This window comes from Lepisosteus oculatus, chromosome 7, assembly GCF_040954835.1.
Source record: "Lepisosteus oculatus isolate fLepOcu1 chromosome 7, fLepOcu1.hap2, whole genome shotgun sequence".
NCBI lineage: Eukaryota > Metazoa > Chordata > Actinopteri > Semionotiformes > Lepisosteidae > Lepisosteus > Lepisosteus oculatus.
This window is the reverse complement of record NC_090702.1, coordinates 6,058,835-6,076,848: the sequence shown is the minus strand read 5'-3', so window position 1 is coordinate 6,076,848 and position 18,014 is coordinate 6,058,835. Positions and strand designations below refer to the sequence as shown.

The following is an 18,014-nucleotide window of genomic DNA, read 5'->3' as shown; positions in this document are numbered from 1 at the left end:
GGGTGGGGAGTGGGGAAAAAAGTGTATCAAAACTCAGGGAGAAAAGGAGGAGAGGTGTGAAGCAAATGAATAGAGAGGATTTGAGGAGATTTGAAACATTAATACTTTTTGCCTCTAAAATTGACATGTTTATCTTTCTTCCCTCTACTCTGAAAAAGTTTAGTTGCTTTACTCTAATTGCAGTTGGTAATTGGGCCTCATTTTCTTTTTGCATTCATTAAAAAGAGAGGTGGGTCCATTAGAAAATGATATACTGCTTTTGGGTGCTTAACCTTCAGCTATTTGGTAACTCTAGAAAGATTATTTCTAGAGTTTATTTTTTTCCCTTCCATATTCACCTAACCGCTGCATTCCTTCAGCGTTGAGGGGGTAAAGATGTGTACGTGTGAGTACTCGGGTGTTTGAGCAACAGGCTTGGGGGACACAAATGTGTCACAGATGTGCTTAGTTGTTACCCATTTCTGTGGCACAAGAGCGTGCTAAAAAGTACAGTATTTCTCTTTGTTGTTGATTTCCAAAGCTGACTTTGATCTTGAAGGGCTCTCATCTTGCCTATTAAATTGTTTGAAATGAGCTCTCCATTGTTTAAACTATCTTGGGGATCAAGGCCTGTGGACATATCTCTGCTTTGTAAAACATCCCCAGCTATGTACAAAATTGTAGCAGGCAGCAATTAAAACTTAGTGTTTCAAGTTTAAATTATAAACACCTAATACAATACCAATGCAATAAAGCTGGTGTTATTGGAACCAGCGCGTTTTTGCAGGTGTAAAAGAGTAAAAAAGACACATTTGACAAAAACTTGAGTGTTTTATTAATAACAAAAATATACTTCAGTGCTCAGAAGGCCAGTTTTCAAGACAAAAAGTGAAAACGCCAGTTATTGTAAATGTTTTGTCCAGGCTTACCAGCTGTCAACATAATTGGAAGTGTGTGTTTTTCCCCATGTGCTATTGTGGGCAATGAAGTGTGTGCTCAGGAAGGGTGGAAAAGGCCACCGACTGACTTTCCTGAACATGGGGAACATGTTTTCAGAAAGCTCTCTGTCCTACTCATTTTTTAAATATTTCTGCCTGCCTGAATTGAATACACAGGAAAAATGGGAACTTAAGAAATATTCATACAAGGCAAAGCTTTCCTGAGATGAGCTTTTAACACAGCAACAGACTTTAGAGGGTGCAAATCTGTAAACTTGAGTTCCATTAAGTGAAGGAAGAGTCCATCAGCCTGGAGGCTGCAGATCCTCAGAACGGTAGTTAAATTAATAAGGGGCAGCTCAGGGATCAGTTGCATGTTAGTACATCTCCATGGCAACAGTTTGGTGTTTCTCTACCAGGTGCAATTGACTATTATTTATTATTCATGCTTATTTCTGGATGTTTATGAAGAGCATGTAATAGTCAAATGCATCTGTTTGAAAATTCTGAGGAATGGAAGTTTAATAGATAAGACTTTATTGATCCCGGAGGGAAATTGATGTGTTACAGCAGCCCAAGACAAACAAAAAGCAGACGTCAGAATATAAATAATTAGAGAATAATTTATCCTAACTACTGTAAGTACTATGTTGCCTGTGGATATAGACTGATATTGACAAAATGTTAGTTGCAACTTTGATTATACAGTTGAATAGACCCTTCTTGCTTACTTTTATATGTAGACGGATAAAGCTATTAAGTTTTTAGAAATGTATGAAATCATTAGGAAGTCAATCATCCACAGTGATCAATAAAGTGCACTAAAATCTTGTGAACTGCTTCCTGTTTTGAGAGTAAAATATCATTAAAATGTCAGAGTAATAGAGTTAATGCAATAAATATACAGACAGCCTATATATAAGCACATTGTGTGTTTATTACATTAATGTAGTGTATGAAGCATAAAATGCATGTTTGAAAAAATAGGACAAAGAGAGAGAGAAAAAAAGCATGTATTGTAGTTTCTTTCCACATGTGTTTAGTGGCAAAACTGTGGTCTGCAGAACAAAGATCCAGAATCACTTGTACTTTGGCTCCAGGATATATGGGCTGGCTTTATAATAGATGACCCTAGTTACCCAGATAGGCAAATGGCACATGTACTGTAAAAGTGTGTAGACGCTAACTAGTTGCATGCCAAAGAGGGGAATTTCCTCCTTTTGGTTAAGCAGTGTCAGTCTGCATCCAGGGCAGGGGGTCACCAGCTTATATCCCAGCTGGGGATGATAAAAATTCAAACTAAATTAATTCTTTACAGGTTTCAAATCAGCTTGTGGGTCCTCAGATCCTTGTGCAACAGGGACTCTGGAGACTTACTGGGCGCCTGGAGGACTATGTGGTGTTCATTAGGAGCTATGTCTTTCTCACAGATGACAATCAAGCTCCATTGTTTTAATTCTGGACTGCACTGCAAAAAAGAAAAGGCAACCAGGCTGGGAAGCACATGGCTCAGAGGACACACATCAGCATTTTCTTCCTTCAGGCCGTTGCAGGAGTTAACTGGACAGCCATGTTGACAATGCCAAATTAGCTTTTAAAAAACCCAAAATAACAGGCTTTCTCCACACTCCACCAATATTAGTGGCCATCAGAATATCTCCAGAAAAAAAATCCTTGGAAGTAATAAAACCCCCTTTTTTTAAAGCAGAAGTTCAAATAGAAAGCATGCAGAGAAATCCTCAGCAAATGCTGGGCTGCATTAATCTCTGCAAACTGTACACAATGTCTGTGCTAAACCTTGAAAAGAATAGCAACTCTGTGGATTGTTCCATGGTCATAAGCCTTGTATTCACATGAGACAACAATCTTTCTATTCAGGCCATAATCATATGGTGGAGGACAAAAACAATAATAAAGTCTTACGAGATGAAAGCTTTGCTGACTTAAGAGGGATCATACATTGCGGTATGACTGGTTATTTAATACACACACTGTGGGGCTCTCAAAACATCTCTGGCATATATTGCAGACTCAGATTTTAGCAAGTGTCACCAGTCATCATGCAGAAGTTCTTATGTTCTGAGATCTGCATTTCTCAATGAAGACAGTCGAGTGCACGTTTCTGCTAGTGAGATTTGAAATTTACTCCGTGCAATCAATCATAGGGAAGTGCCATCAGTTTATCGGCGTGAGAGGACCATTTTATACTGATCGGAGTGGGGAGCTACATCAGCATTTACTTACGTAGTCCTTACTTGTTTCATTAATATGGACTACCTACTTTATTTAAAATACAAAATTAAAATTACCAGGAATAGATTCTACTTTCTCAGCGCAAACCACTGATATGATTTTAGATGGGCAGCATAATTTTCAAAAATCTATTATTGATCTTGCAGTATGTACATAGTATATTTTTTACGTTGTTAAAAATAAATTAGTGTTATTAAAGCTTGAATTCCTTGGAAAAATGTCATTGACATTTTAATTATGTGTATGTTTAATTTAATGTGTAAACATTACATGTTTATATTTTGCTCATTTTTTCCACTAGGAGAGAAACTGCTGGTAATGTTTTATTAAGGTGGAGTCTGTACCTATACATTCTTTGAATATGATGTTACTTTAGTTTCAAGATTTTGAGATTTTGAATCCATACAAGCATGACTATCAGGACGATCAATACAGCAGGTTCGTCAGGAAAAATTTGTGATTACTGTATACTGAAGTGGTTCATTGTCAGCATAGCAGACTTTATAAATACGATTATCTCAGATTGAGACATCATGTGAGATTCACTGGGAGAGCAGAGAGTATTTTCTCTGGCCTCACAAATTTATTTTTTCCCTTTTCATCTTTGTTGACATAACTGTTATGACACAGACATATTGTAACTTTACAGCTGGCGAAAAATGTACTGACAATTATAAGCATAGCCCTTTCATGTTTAATTTAAGCACATCCCACAAATGGCACACATCTGTAATTCAATTTTATGAGCATAGCACTTTGGTTTTAAAAAACCCCAAATCTCTACTGGGCTAGGAACATTTATACATACACATTGATTTTTTTGAAAGATACAAAAGTTGACTCATTGACAGTCAATTTATTTAAGAGACATAAAAGGTTTTACAAGTGTGTTATTTACAGAGTAAATTTATTCTTTCAAAAATACATAATTTCTTGCTAGATGTACTGCATAATGTGCAATAAGTGTGTTTTAACTGCTAAAATAATCACATAATATATTGTTATGCTATATATCCACCTGAAGAAGGCTCCACGGCCAAAACATTGTGTTTTCTTTCTTCTTTTTTTCAGCATGGAATAAACCTATTACTTGTTCCTTTGCAGCCTACGCATGCTGATGCAGCTACCCACCTGAACTATATACAGTATAGTATTCAGATAGTGCTCCATTTTCTGAAATTCCAAAATGCATACACAGTAATTTTAAAATTAGCATTTTAATCAAAACCTGAATGCTCAAACTGAAAACTTATAAGGATAAGTCAATGAAGTATATTGTACAGACCCATGAGCTCCAAATTTGGTGCAAGCCCCATTAGCAGCAATCACAAGCCATTTTGGGTAAGTTTATGACAGATTTATGCCCATCATTCTTGTCTGATTTGCTCAAGCTTTCTGAAGTTGCCTGGTGATCGCTTATGCAGTGCAGTTTTTAAGTCTTTCCACAATTCTCACAACATCGGAACTCAGACTGGGCCATTCAAGGACATTTACCTTCTCATGCTTAGGCTACTTTAGTATTGTTTTGGATCATTGTCCTGCTGAAAGGTGAAGTCCTTAGCATACTGAAACAGCTTTACACCCTTTACCTATGTCTTCTACTTTGCTCCATCCATTTTTCCTTCAATCCTAACAACCTTTCCAATCCCTCCCAGTTGAACAGAAACATCTCCACAGCACCCCATGGGACATACTTGACCACAGAGATGGTAGTGACGGAGAGATATGCTGTGTTGGGTCTGCCCTAAACCCAATGCCTGGCATCTAGATCAAATAAAGTATTCCAATTTGGTCTCATCTGACTATAAGGCTTTTGCCACACTTTTATAGGATGACTCCAGAGCTTTGTTTCATGCTTCATGTGGGACATGAGATGAGATTTCCACCTTTGGTGGTGTGATCAGGATTTTGTTGGCTGATTCACACATTCCCCTATCTAAGCCATGGATTTCTAGCTCTTTCAAAGTTGTCATTCAAAGTGGTATTTCTCACCAGTCTCCTCCTTTCATAACTGCTCAGTTTAGGGGAAAGGCTCCATTAGACAGTGTCTAAGGGGGTATGATGCACCTTCCATGTTTGTTACTCCATGGCCAGATGGAAGAATAGCTTGTTGTATTTTGAGCAAGGAAGGGATCCATATGCATGATCAGGGCTGGTTTATTGAGGAGGAGGTGGTTGTACAAGAAGCAAAGAGGAGAAGTAGCTGACAGGATGATCAGGAAGCAGGACTAGACTGGAAAACAGGAACAAGACTGAACAGACCACCAGGTAACCGCGAGCAGAAGTGAGACCTGTTGCTGGATCACCAGAAAGGAAGATGTGACTGAAACACAGAACTCACAGATCAGGGCAGACCAAGACTGTGGTGCTATGGGGCTTAAATACTGTGCTCATTAATGTTAACGAGCAGTAGGTGGCTGGGGAAGCTTGCTGAATCTAGTGCCTGTAGCACCGGGCTATGTTGAGCCCTTCCTGCGAATGTGACCAGTCTCCGAGCAGACCGGAGGCAGAAAGCTTGGGCCCGTCTGGGAGTAACACCATTTCTTTAGAATTAATTAAACTGTGCTTGCAGGGATATTCCAATACACTATGTCAGAACCATTATTATTGCACAAAGCAGAGGCCACTCATCTGATTGTATGGCTTGTTAAGGAATTTTTGTGCACGACCTAGAGGGTGAATACTAGTGCAATCATGATTTTTCCATTTTTCTTTTCCTTTAATCATCTCTTTACTTCTTTCTTTTTGTTTGCTTTGTATGTGTGTACAGAAGTTTGGGTATATAATAAATATGAATCACTGCTTCAAAGTTTCATAACTGCAAGGTCTAAAACAACACAATGTGGAAACTGTGCAAGGTTCTGAATGCTTTTGCAAGGCAATGTACAGTACATCAGGTGGGTAGCTGCGTCAGCATGCGTAGGCTCCTCCTCCCTCTCAACCTTTGTTCTCCCGCTACTTTACCTTTGCCTACTGCCCTGTCTCTCTCACACCTGAAGAAGGCTCCACGGCCGAAACGTTGTGTTCTCTTTCTTCTTTTTTTCAGCATGGAATAAACCTATTACTTGTTCCAATGTACAGTACATGACATTCCATGAGGTGCTGTATCACATATCCATTTTCCAACAGGAGTTATTAGTTTCTGAACTGACTTGTAAACTGTGCAATTTAACTCTCCCACAGTGCCACACTGTATCATGTAAAGGGCCCTGACCATGAAACAGGAAACAAATTCCAAACAGTACAAATTAATTTTACTCAATGTGCTTCTGACAGTTTCTAATGCAGTCATTTTATGAGATGGGTAAACTATTTTGGAAATGTTTTATCAGCAGTCTAAAAATATTTGGAGTGGTATTTCCTCCCTTCCTGTAGTTTTGACAAATTTTAGTTATTAGCATTTACTTCATTAGCTGAATGTTTTTGTTTTTTTTGTTCTCTAAAATAAGGGAATATCACGTAAAGGAGGAAGTGCTGAGCTGTGAAAGAACTGGCTGGATCACAACTTAAAATCCTTTGGGTCCAAAAGACTCTAAACACCAGGTTTTAGCCTTAACTGCACACTTTGATGTCGGAGATATGCCTTTGGGACTGATGTCATATTTCATGCATGGAGCTGAGCAGATATTTGTGGTCACTTTTCAAAGTAAAAATCTGATGTTTGAATGATTTCATTTTCTTTGAACCAATGGCTGTGTTACTGTCTGAGCTGCAGGACATAAAAAACTCTCCTTGGCCAGAGTTGGCAGAGTTAGACTCTGAGAATTGAACAACTACTTTGTCTTAGGGTCTGGATAAGGACATAGCCATACAGTACTCTGCTAAGCAAATTTTGCTTGTTGTTAGCTCATATCACATGTTATTCTGGTGTGAGATTCAGTATGGCTGGTCACATTGAGCTACGTGATTCCAACATGCTTGAAATGGGAAGTATCAAGTGAGTAAAAGATTATTATTTTTTGGGGAAAATACAATAGTTATCCTAAATTACATGTGTGTGGAATGATACTGCACACACATTTCTTCTGCTCCTATCCAGCAAGGAACATATCTGCAGAAAGAGGTTGTTTTTATTTCTCAATGCTTTTTATTGTTTTATATATAGAACTGATGTCCATCCTTGTCATCTAATGTGATAGCCTAAGATCACAAAAGAGTTACAGGGCAGACTGTTCTGGATTTCAGGAATTACAGATTTAATTATCTACTTGACTCAATAATAATCATTTGCAGTTCTGATGTATTGGAAAGGTAGAATTAATTCTTTCACCATTTTTTTTTACCGCATCAATTTGTTATGTTGAATTTGGTCTTTGGTGGGATAATTTATTTTTTCTTACTTTTCTATTGTGGTGTAACGGTTTATCCTTGTGACTTCAAAAAAATAGATTCAGTGGTTCATGGCCTTCAAGAAAAGATACAGCCGTATTTAATTCGGTTACGTTTGAAAGTGGGAAATGCAGAACAACGACTTGTCACAGAATCTGATGTTTTGATATTATCTAGAGTTAAATATTAAAGAGGAGCTTTGCCAGGAACTGATCTGACCAGCAGGCACGTGGGTTGATGAACAGCACAGGGTTGTTGAAAGGTCACGAAAGCTGTACTTTCCACAGCTTCCTGTCTGCGGCTGCCCCCCCACAAACCCCCCCCCCCCCCCCCAAACATCAAGTCTGTAACAAATCCATCCAAGTGCCAGAGGGCACACAGAAGTGAAGTTATTCTTCTATTTTTCAACTCTTTGCTCATCGTTTTAAAACCGTTTCCATAATCTGTAAACAATGTGACCTTCAAATGTGTCACCCATAACACAAAAAAGTGGAGAAGCTTTTTTTTTTACAAATAGAATATGCTCTAGTAGTAGGGTTGTACTACTAGATGATATTCTATTTGTAAAGCAGAATATCCTCTAGTAGTTTCCTATTTGTAAAGTAGGATTGGCAGTTAAATATCAAATCTTCCAGCACATTGGAACTGCGGTAGCTTAACAGCTTGTATAATTTAAACAAGTGAGACAACATTGACAGTTTTTTATAAATGGAGAAAAAAAGCTAAATTAAACTATGAAATGAGTAATAGTTTAAAAACATAAAGTGGAAACAATAGATATAATATTTGTTTTATTTATCTGTTATCCCCTATCCTTTCTGAGAATGACCTCCTGTATCTCAGTTGTGAAGTATGAAACCCTCTGAAAAGGATTTTATGCATTTTAGATAAGCCAAGAAAATGTAACTTGTTTGTCTATAAAAAGATCATACCACCCAGCAAAACCCACATGAACACAGGGCAAATCAAGATGGAATTGAACCCGGGGAACTGGATCATGATGTTGAGAGGCTATAGTCCAAACAACTATATTATGCTAATAGAAGTAGCTGGTAATAATGGTAATTGTGTCTTATTGGGAAGGGAGGTCCTGCATATTAGTTACTGTATATCAATCCACTCTCTTAGGATGTTAGAAAAACTGGACTAGTTTCAAACCAAATGAGAACTAGGAAGGATTTAAATGCTTCAGGAAATAAAATGGCACCATTGCAGTGGGGTCTTGCTCCAGTGCTAGAAAGCTGACATTCAGTATGTTTTAGTGGTGTATTTAAATCATGAAATGTCTGTGACTTTAGAACAATGATAAATTGCCTCAGTTATTTAAATGAATTAATTCAGGAAATTAACAACTTAGGTGAAACTGAGTATTTGGCAGTTGGGCATTCTGTGACAGACTCAGTGTACCACGATGAATGAAAGGCATTATGGCAAGACCTTCACAAAAAAATATGAAATGATACATTACACATCGAATTGTTCTCTATGAAATGGATTACAGTACATTTCATCTTCATCATACACTTTACTGCATTTTTAATTTTTGAATGGTCTGAAAATAAGCAATCTTTCTAATGAAACAGTGTCCAGATTTAACATACTACACTGTAAATGTTCTTTGAATGTGTATGTTCCTATTTGTGTTTGTAATGATGGGTATAACTTAAATACGATGATTATCATTATTACAGGTAAACTGAAGCCCTTTTAAAAGTGACTGAATTTAATGTAAAGTTTTTCCCACAGGACTCTTTTCGTCATATTAAAGAATAAACTTTCAATTTTATTAAATATTCTTTAGAGATGTACACTAGTTAAGAATGGATGAAACCAAAATTAGACCTTCAATAAATATGCCGAAATTTTAGTCTGACAGTTTCATGATTAGCAAAATATGATATCGTAGGGATACTGTACCTTGTTTTGTTCTGGGTGAAGAGGTGGAATTAAAAATGCATATACAGTACAATACAAAGACAAATCTGGGTAATTGTGTGAAGAATGTTTGGCGATTTTTACTGTAATTTAGTAAGATTTGAGAATGCTTCAAATGTATTTTTCTTAATTTTGCATGTTTCTCATTCTGAACTCTGTAACCCTCTTTGAGTAAGCATCGCTGAAAATGAAAAATACTCCATTAGGGACTGAATTCACTTGGCCTCAGAATTCAAAAATGCACTATAGTGACCCCCCTCAAGCATTATATCCAATGCAGGAAAATCAGAAAACTGTCAACTCTCCTCCTGAGAAGTGTTTGAACAAAACATCTATTGTAGTTCGACAATCAGTTCACAGGACACAACCCAGAGTCTTCAAGCCGGTCTGACATTTGGGCTCATGAATTTGGTACTAGAGGCTTGTTTGTATGTGTACAATAAAAAATGAGAAGTTGTTTTAAACATGAACAAATTCAGTTTAAATCATATGTAAGTCACCACATACACAGTAACAGGTTATAGAATTGTGTGCATAATATGCATTTGCATGGTTTGGGAAACTAGAAATGCAATGAACTGTACTGTATAGTACATGCACTGACTGGAGGAGAAGCACAGCCATTAGCTTTGAGATATGAGCAGACTGTAGGATATACAAGTGCAGTCTGAATGGGTACTAGGGTTGGAATTCTGAGAGCAGCAAAATGAACTGGGTTATTTCTATTAGGATCATCTCCCGCTGGGGCTGTGATGAGAGCAGTGTTGTGTGGAACTTTTCACTTTTAGTGTCGTACTGATTGAGCAGGAAAAATCTGCTTCATGGTCCTTTAGTCAACATTACCTGCTTCTGAGAGAATCCATTCATTAATAACATTTTAGCCAGTGATTGTACAGTATATTGCACTAATTGCAAATGTGTGACAGATATGAATTAAATCACCAGCAGTACACGTACAGTAGCAGATGTACAGTATGTGCGCACAAAATAATTTATATGACAGGGAATAAGTGATTGTGAGACAACCTCAATTCATGCTGAAAACGTTTTTTTTTTCCTTTTTTTTTGGCAGACTGACAGAGGCACACCGGGCAGCAGTCAAAGTCATCCGAAGAATGCAGTACTTTGTGGCCAGGCGGAAATTTCAGGTAAGAGGGAAATTGGTTCAATAAATTGCCAGAATAAGGGAAGCAGTCAGCCTGAGGGAACTTGTGGCGACAGCCTTCGTAGAAATCCGCTGTCATGCTTCTGTCTTGCTTCGGCGGGGATGGAAGTCAGGGGGTTTCAACTTCTCTCAGCTGACCTCTCTGATTTGTCTCTGTTCAAAAACATTAAGGTTATCTGCCTCACTTGTCCAGCCTGTATCCATGCTCTTAATAGTGTGCTTGCCGGTTTGCTGCCTTCTATTACAGCAGCTCATGAATTGTATTGATGTACTCGTTATTTGACATTGGGGGAGGCAGATGTCCTGTGGGCCTGAGTTTTGAGAGCACACCAAAAACACACTGGGAAGCAATTGTGTTTGTGTATTGCGTAGAAAAGTACAAGACGAACACACCATGAAAGGCTAGTTTTTATTTGCGTAGGAAAAATGCTTGCTTTTCACTCAAAACTGAATATAAAAACATCCGGTGAAAGCACGTCTGCCTCTCAGAGAGAGTGACGCCGCGTTTCCCCGGTCGTCGCCAGTCTTTGCCCCCTGGAAGAATTTTTAAACACAACATTTATACACACGGTGAATTAGTTACTGTCAGTTTGCCTTTTAACATAAATCATTCAAGTGTAGTTTATTCCAACAGGCTCAAAGTAAAACCTGAATTTAACATAATGCCACAGAGCAAAGGGAGTTCTGATGATGCTCTGGTTGGAGTCCTTGTTGAAAACAAGGAAACAAAATTGTAATTAGTGAACAAGATGGTTTTTTTCTGCAGAAAAACAACTCAAAGATGCCCGTAGAACAGTTAAGAAATATAAAACCGCTTGAAAGTTTACACATCGTGACTGTCTGGACCATCTAACCCATTTGGTTGTTAGTAGTTAACTGATCCCAGGATCTTATCCCCCCATTTCTTGAAAGGAGCAGGGGCATCAGCTTCAACAACTTGGATGGGCACCTTGTTTCATGCTCCCACAGCCCTTGGAAACTGTGCTTATTGTTCTCAGTAATTGCACATCTACGTAATTATCACTTGTGTCCTCTGGTTTGTGTGTCAGTACTGTACAGTAGGATTTTCAGTGTATTTGATCATTTTGAATACTTACATCAGGTCCCCTCGTTGTCTACCCTCTGTTTGTAACATGGTGACCAAAGTTCTACATGATATTCTTACAAGTGCTGTGGCCGACTCATTGTACAACTTTATCATAATAATTCTATATTGAAGTTCTATGCTTTGAACTACACCATTGTACTATTTTGTTTGCCTTATTGTTTCCCGTGATCTCATTGTGTAAGCATTGATGTGTCACCATAAACATCTAAAAGACACATAAGCATTTCTTCAAGTTGGAAGAGTTGTGTTATTGGCCTGTGAATAACATTTCTTGTTTCCTGAAGTACAATTGGTAGCATACCATTAGGCCCAGGAGATGCGTTAATCTGTCCCAGCTTCACATAAATCCTGCCCCTTATACAGAAATAAGGAAATTTTGCTTGTATGTTTATATGATGGACAAACACAAATTGTATGCTACTCTGAGATGTAAATTCAGCCTCTCAGTCTGTGGTAAGCTCAGGGAACCTTTTTCTGATTATTCTACACCACAAACTTCTCAAAAACCGTTTTGAGATTCTGCAGGGAGCCCTGTTTGAAAATAGTATCTGTTTCCAGGTTTTATCTATCATTTTGAAATCTAAACTGAGGTTATCTAAAGTATAAGTCATCCAGGAATCTGGACATACTAGATTGTGCTTCTCAGTTTTCACAAATATATTTTTTTAACTTACACAAGACTTTGACTAATATTTTTTACAAATATTTTTTAAACTATGAATCATAACATCCATTATCCAGAGCAGTGGCATTTCTTGACTTGATAAGGCCTAAGACATCAAAATCAAGTATTAATAGCAATTCTGAATAAAATGAAGAAACTAGGGCTGCTCCGTGGTGCAGTGGTTAGTAATGCTATTGTAGCACTGGGACCTCAGGTTAAATTCCTTACCTGGGGTGCTATCTGTGTGGAGTTTGTATGTGTTCCACATCTTTGCATGAGTTTCCTCTGGATTTTCCATTATCATCGCGAAGTCCATAGACCTACAGTATTGATAGGTTAATGGCTTCTGGGAAAAATGGCTCTGGGATGAGTGTTTGTGTCTGTGTGTGCTCTGCAATGGACTGGTATCCCATCCAGTGAGTACTCTGCCTTGTGCCAGTTGCCTGCCAGGATGGGTTCCAGCTCCAGCTCCTACGCAGCCCTGTATTGGATAAAGGGGTTAGAAAATTGATGGCTGAATGACAATAGTTACCTCACAGCACTTGTTCCCTGGGGTTTAGTCCATTATGACTAACATTCTTCCCAAGGTCATGTGAGTTTTCGTTAGGTGCTCCGGTTTCCTCTCGAAGTCCGGATGGTGGTATTTTGGTTGAAAATGGATGGATGAAGAAATTAACCTTTTATGGTCTTCCAAACACTTATTTTCCATTATTCATTTTAAGCACATTGTACTACCAACTACCACAGATGCTACCATTATAGTTAGAAAAAGCTTATTAATACCAACTTATTTTGGAACCGTTATTTTTCAAAAAAATATTCTTTCAGCACCAGTTACAGTATATACCTAGTTATTTAGGTAGTGCTCACGTTCAACAACAACAACAGGGTTTTCTGGTTTTCAGAATTTGCAAATGTGGGAACGTTTCACGATATTATGAATTTCAAAAATTGCGAATTTGCACCTTGTTCAAGGTATATTGTATGATAGAATGAAATGTGCAGTCTGTCCTGAATTGAACAACTACTGTAGGTCTTTATAAACTAAGGTACATAGTTTTTTCCTGAAAGCCTGAAGACAAATTCTAATGTGTATCTTTGGTGGTGTTTTAGCCATATTAGGGGAGAGCTGTTTCTAGTCTTGCTTCAGATCTGTCTGCTTTCTGACAGTCTTGTTGATTAGATGTTGCCACCTGTCAAGGTTTAAAAGGTTAAGGGAAAACATGACTTTGTTCTTTCGTGTTTTTTTTTTAATTCACAGCAAGCAAGAAAACCGTATGACGTACGAGATGTGATTGAACAATACTCTCAGGGACACCTCAACATGATGGTACGGATTAAAGAACTGCAAAGAAGGTGTGAGTTTTCTCTTTTTGGAATCTTCACACAATGTTCAAGAACACCATTGCTACCCCCCTGAAGGCCATTCAGAATGTTCATTCTTGTACTTCTACATTGAACCATGTGTATCTGCATGACCCTTTGCTTTTTGTGTCTCCTCCTGTGACATAATGACTGACTTTTCCAGCAAAAGTAGCTTCTGCGCCAATTTCTCAAAGATGGCAGGGAATAAAGCAGAGTGTAAAGGTTAATCCCAGCTGGCTGGATATGACAGAAATATAAACACATTAACTGCAAACTTATAGAAGGGAAATATTTCTGTATTTGCAGTGTAGGCTCCCCCCAGAATGCATTTTGTATCCTTGGTTACAGAAAATAGGCAATTAAGAAAATTGGATTATTAGGCTTGGCAGCAGACTTTGCTTTAGGTCTTATGCTTAGTTGACTTGGCATGGGTCAATCTTCGATGCTGCACTGCAATGCTGCACTGCAATCAGTGCACTCAGGGATGAGATTTCTTTACATGTGGGTTGGGTGTAGATTACAGGCTAATGGTTAACTGCACTTGGCGTTACTGTATATGGCAGACATGTAAAAACTGCTGACTAAATCTGCTGAGGGGGCATTGCATCATTTGCAAAGTCTGTCAATAATCAAGGAGCAGTCTCAGATTTTCATCCAAACTGAGAACATATCGTTGAACTTAATTGATCCTTTACATTGTGTACACAGCTGAATCTCCCTGCTGAGATTGTATTGTAACGCATATGGCCACCAGTGAGTGTGTAAGAGCCGGCTTACCAGAGACGTCACCGCCCTTCTCTGTAGTAGCAGGGCCAACAGCCGCGGGGCTGAGGGGAGATCTTCCTTTGGCTCAAGCGGCTGGGTCCCTGTTGAGCTACGCTGGCGGCCCAGTTTCGAGTCCCCGACGGTGGGGGGCTGACTTAAGCAGCAACGGCAAGGGCGCCCGCCTGAACCCCGGAGCGTTACAGTATTCTGGTCACCTTATTTTTCTGCCTGAAGGATCATTTTTACCAGAACGTCATGGAAGAGACACTGTATGTTTGATTGCTTGTCAGACAGGGCACAAGAAGGAAAGGGGATACAAATGTGCTGTTGTTGTGTCTGCCAAAATGTTGCATTTCTGACTCTGGGGCAGGACAGTCCTGGTGCAATACTGGGGCATTAGAAAAAAATAATTTGTCCGTGGATTGATTCTTGACAAGAGTACAGAGCTTGGAAACATTCGTTGAATTCCACCCAAAACAGACACAATCTCTGATATCATCGTTTCATATCTTTTACTCTGCCTTGAGGACTTTTTGCAAAAGTCCCATTTGCTGGAAATTATAGTAAGACAGCCCTGTGTATTTGTTTGTTTAAAGGTGAAGTCTTATAGTGTGACCCAAACTCATATCACAATGCTATGAACTTTTCACAATATGGTTGACAGCTTCAAGTTCATAAGACCTTTTCCTTTTTTTAAGACATTAACTTTATTGTGAATGTAATGTAAGTGCAAAAGTAGCATCTCTTGGTGCTTGTCTTGGCTTGTCTTGTTCATTTGTTAATTGATAATCTTAAGAGAACACAAAAAACAATTTTAGCACGAAATGCACAAACGGATGTGGAAGCATAAAGTAGGCAAAAATAAAGATATACATTTATTTGCTCTAATAATGATTGTGTTAATATTCTCAAATGAAGGCATTAATAAGCATTATTATACATCTACTGTATGTCTTAGTTCTTCAACCATGTCTGTATCATGTGATCTGAAAAACAACTGTTATGGACTGAGACTCTGAACATTTTTCACTGACTCATGGTCCCAGTGTACAGTAAGTTACTTTGCTATAGATTTTTGGGAGAGTTTTATTTTTAGTATTATCACTTACATACTGTATGGGTGCATAAGGAAAACCAAAAAGTAGATGACTTTATTCAATTGATTGATTGGTATTTTGTAGTTCAACCATTTGAGCTGAAAGTATTGTTTTTAAAACACTTTCATTGCAATGATTTGAATCCATGTAGTCAGCATGTACTGTATAAAACATTTAATCTCAGCCTGGCACGAGAGATTGTAAGTGTAATTTCTTCTCGTAATTTTTTTATATATCCTTAACAGAAGCACCTTTTTAGTTTATTGCTGCTGGTGTATTTGTCTTTATTGCAGGTATATCAGACCCAAGCGAAAGTGAGTTTTTTTAGCCTTTGTAAAGGGAGATGCTAGGCTTTAGAATGTATTCCTCATTGGTGAGCACTTCTCTCTCATTGAACTGGACTAATAAAATAATAAGAATGGAATAAATCATACTCTTTATACAGGGACTAATTTTTAGAAAATATTATTTGATCACCTCTGTAATGCGTATTGTTTTTTTTTCCAAAGACAGAATTTACCTTTACACGTATACAATATTAAGTATACAATATTAAGAAATATGCAATGACCCAGTGGTCTAAATGGAAACTTGGGCATAATGTTTCTTCTCTCCAGCTTTGAATATTGCTAGTCACTTGACTAATGATCAGAAGATGTGCATTAGATCTCTACATGAAAAGTGCTTTGCAAAAGTGTTCAGACCCTTGTTATGGTATTCAGTTGAAAAATGATGCATACACATTATATTTAATATTTTATTCAGGCCCCCTCTATATTCATTCATAACTGTAGTCCCATGAAGGTAAGAAAAGTAAAAATAAATATCAGAAGAAACTAAAGAGTAAGACTAAAATATGTTGATTGCATAACTACTAATTGCTATTATTATAATACTACTATTTTTATACTACTATTCTTAATAAGTATTAACTACTAAGCCCAGAATACGACAGCCAAAATCCTGACCAGGTCTTGTGCAAGTGATCACATTACTCCTATCCTAGAGTCCTTGCACTGGCTTCCTATCAGGTTTTGATATCTTCAAAATCCTCACGCTCACCTACAGTATAAGGCTCTACATGGCTTGGTACCTCACTACTTCTCTGACTTAATATCGCCATGCTACCATCCTCCCAACCTTTGTTCATCTAATTCTTTTCTCCTGTCTGACCCCCCAAGCCCATCTACATACTATGGGTAACCAGGCCTTCTCTACCCATGCCCTGAAGCTCTGGAATTCTATTCCCAAAGACATCAGAGAGTCACCTTCCCTGAGCACTTTCAAATCCAGAAGTGTTTGACTAGAAAACTAAAGACATTCACTTTCTTATTTACAAGCCACTCCCATGCAGCTTTATATCATAGTCCTTCTGAAAAGTGAAGTTTTGTCCTAGTTCTCAGAAGCAATTTTCCCCCCAAGATTCGCCATCACTGTGCTCCATCTGTTCTGACCCAAAATCTTTCGATACATGTTTTCAATATCACTTAAGTTCTTTGTTGCAAACTCTGAGTGGGATTTGAGATGGGTTTTTTGTGCCAGTCCCAAAAGTACAGAACCTTTTTTGTGGAGGGACTGAGATATTGTTGATTCAAGGACATTTTCTCGCCTTTTTATCTACTGAAGTCTGTTCCTCTTTCAAAGTTGCTGCTGGCCTCACTATGGCCAATGATTGTATCCATAACCAGTTTCCTCCTCACCCAGCTGCACAGTTTGGAGGGAGAGCCTACCCCGATCTAGGGAGTGCCTGGGTGCCTTACACACTTCTTATCTATTAATGTCACCATTCTCAAAGAGATATAAAAGGTTTTTAAAACCGTTTTACACCTTTCTCCTGATCTGTGCACTACTCGGTCTTCACGGTTGAACCCGTGTACACCAAACAATGTTTAGGGTGCTTTACGGTACATGGCACTGTAAAAATGAGAATACACAAAAAAGAAATTCAAAATTAAGGATGACTTTATTAACATTTTGGTAACAAACACAAACAAAGAGACGTGATACGAGAAATTAATTTAGGTTTGCCTCAGTAAAAGGCTTGAATACTTATGCATAATAGAAGCATGTTACCAATTTTGAGGGATATATATATATAGAAAGTGGAAGGTTTTAGATGTACTTTAACAGCAACTGAATACTGACAATGAATATACACAGTCTTTATAAATATAAGGGATTAATTTCACATCAGTTTTTCTGGTGTAATAGTAAAATTTATACAGTAAATGTATCCAAACCTGTTGGCAAACGTGTTCAAACTTCTCATTTATTAAACATTATTAAAGAATTATGTCAATCAGTTAGTATACTGTAACTTTAACAACAATGTTGGAGTCTTAGCAATTTCTTCTTAAAACCTAGGATTTTAACTTGTAATGTTTTATTAACAATAGTAGGTTATATTTTTCAATAG

General features: G+C 37.9%; 1 protein-coding gene across 1 annotated transcript in view; it reads left to right on the top strand.

Annotated features, from left to right (window-relative positions):
- kcnq1.2 (potassium voltage-gated channel, KQT-like subfamily, member 1.2) overlaps nt 1–18,014 on the top strand; it is a 291,253-nt gene that overhangs the window by 192,062 nt on the left and 81,177 nt on the right. Inside the window, exons 14-15 of the mRNA XM_069192074.1 lie at nt 10,507–10,582; nt 13,633–13,727. Of these exons, the coding sequence (XP_069048175.1) occupies nt 10,507–10,582; nt 13,633–13,727 (171 nt within the window). The remainder of the gene's footprint in view (nt 1–10,506; nt 10,583–13,632; nt 13,728–18,014) is intronic.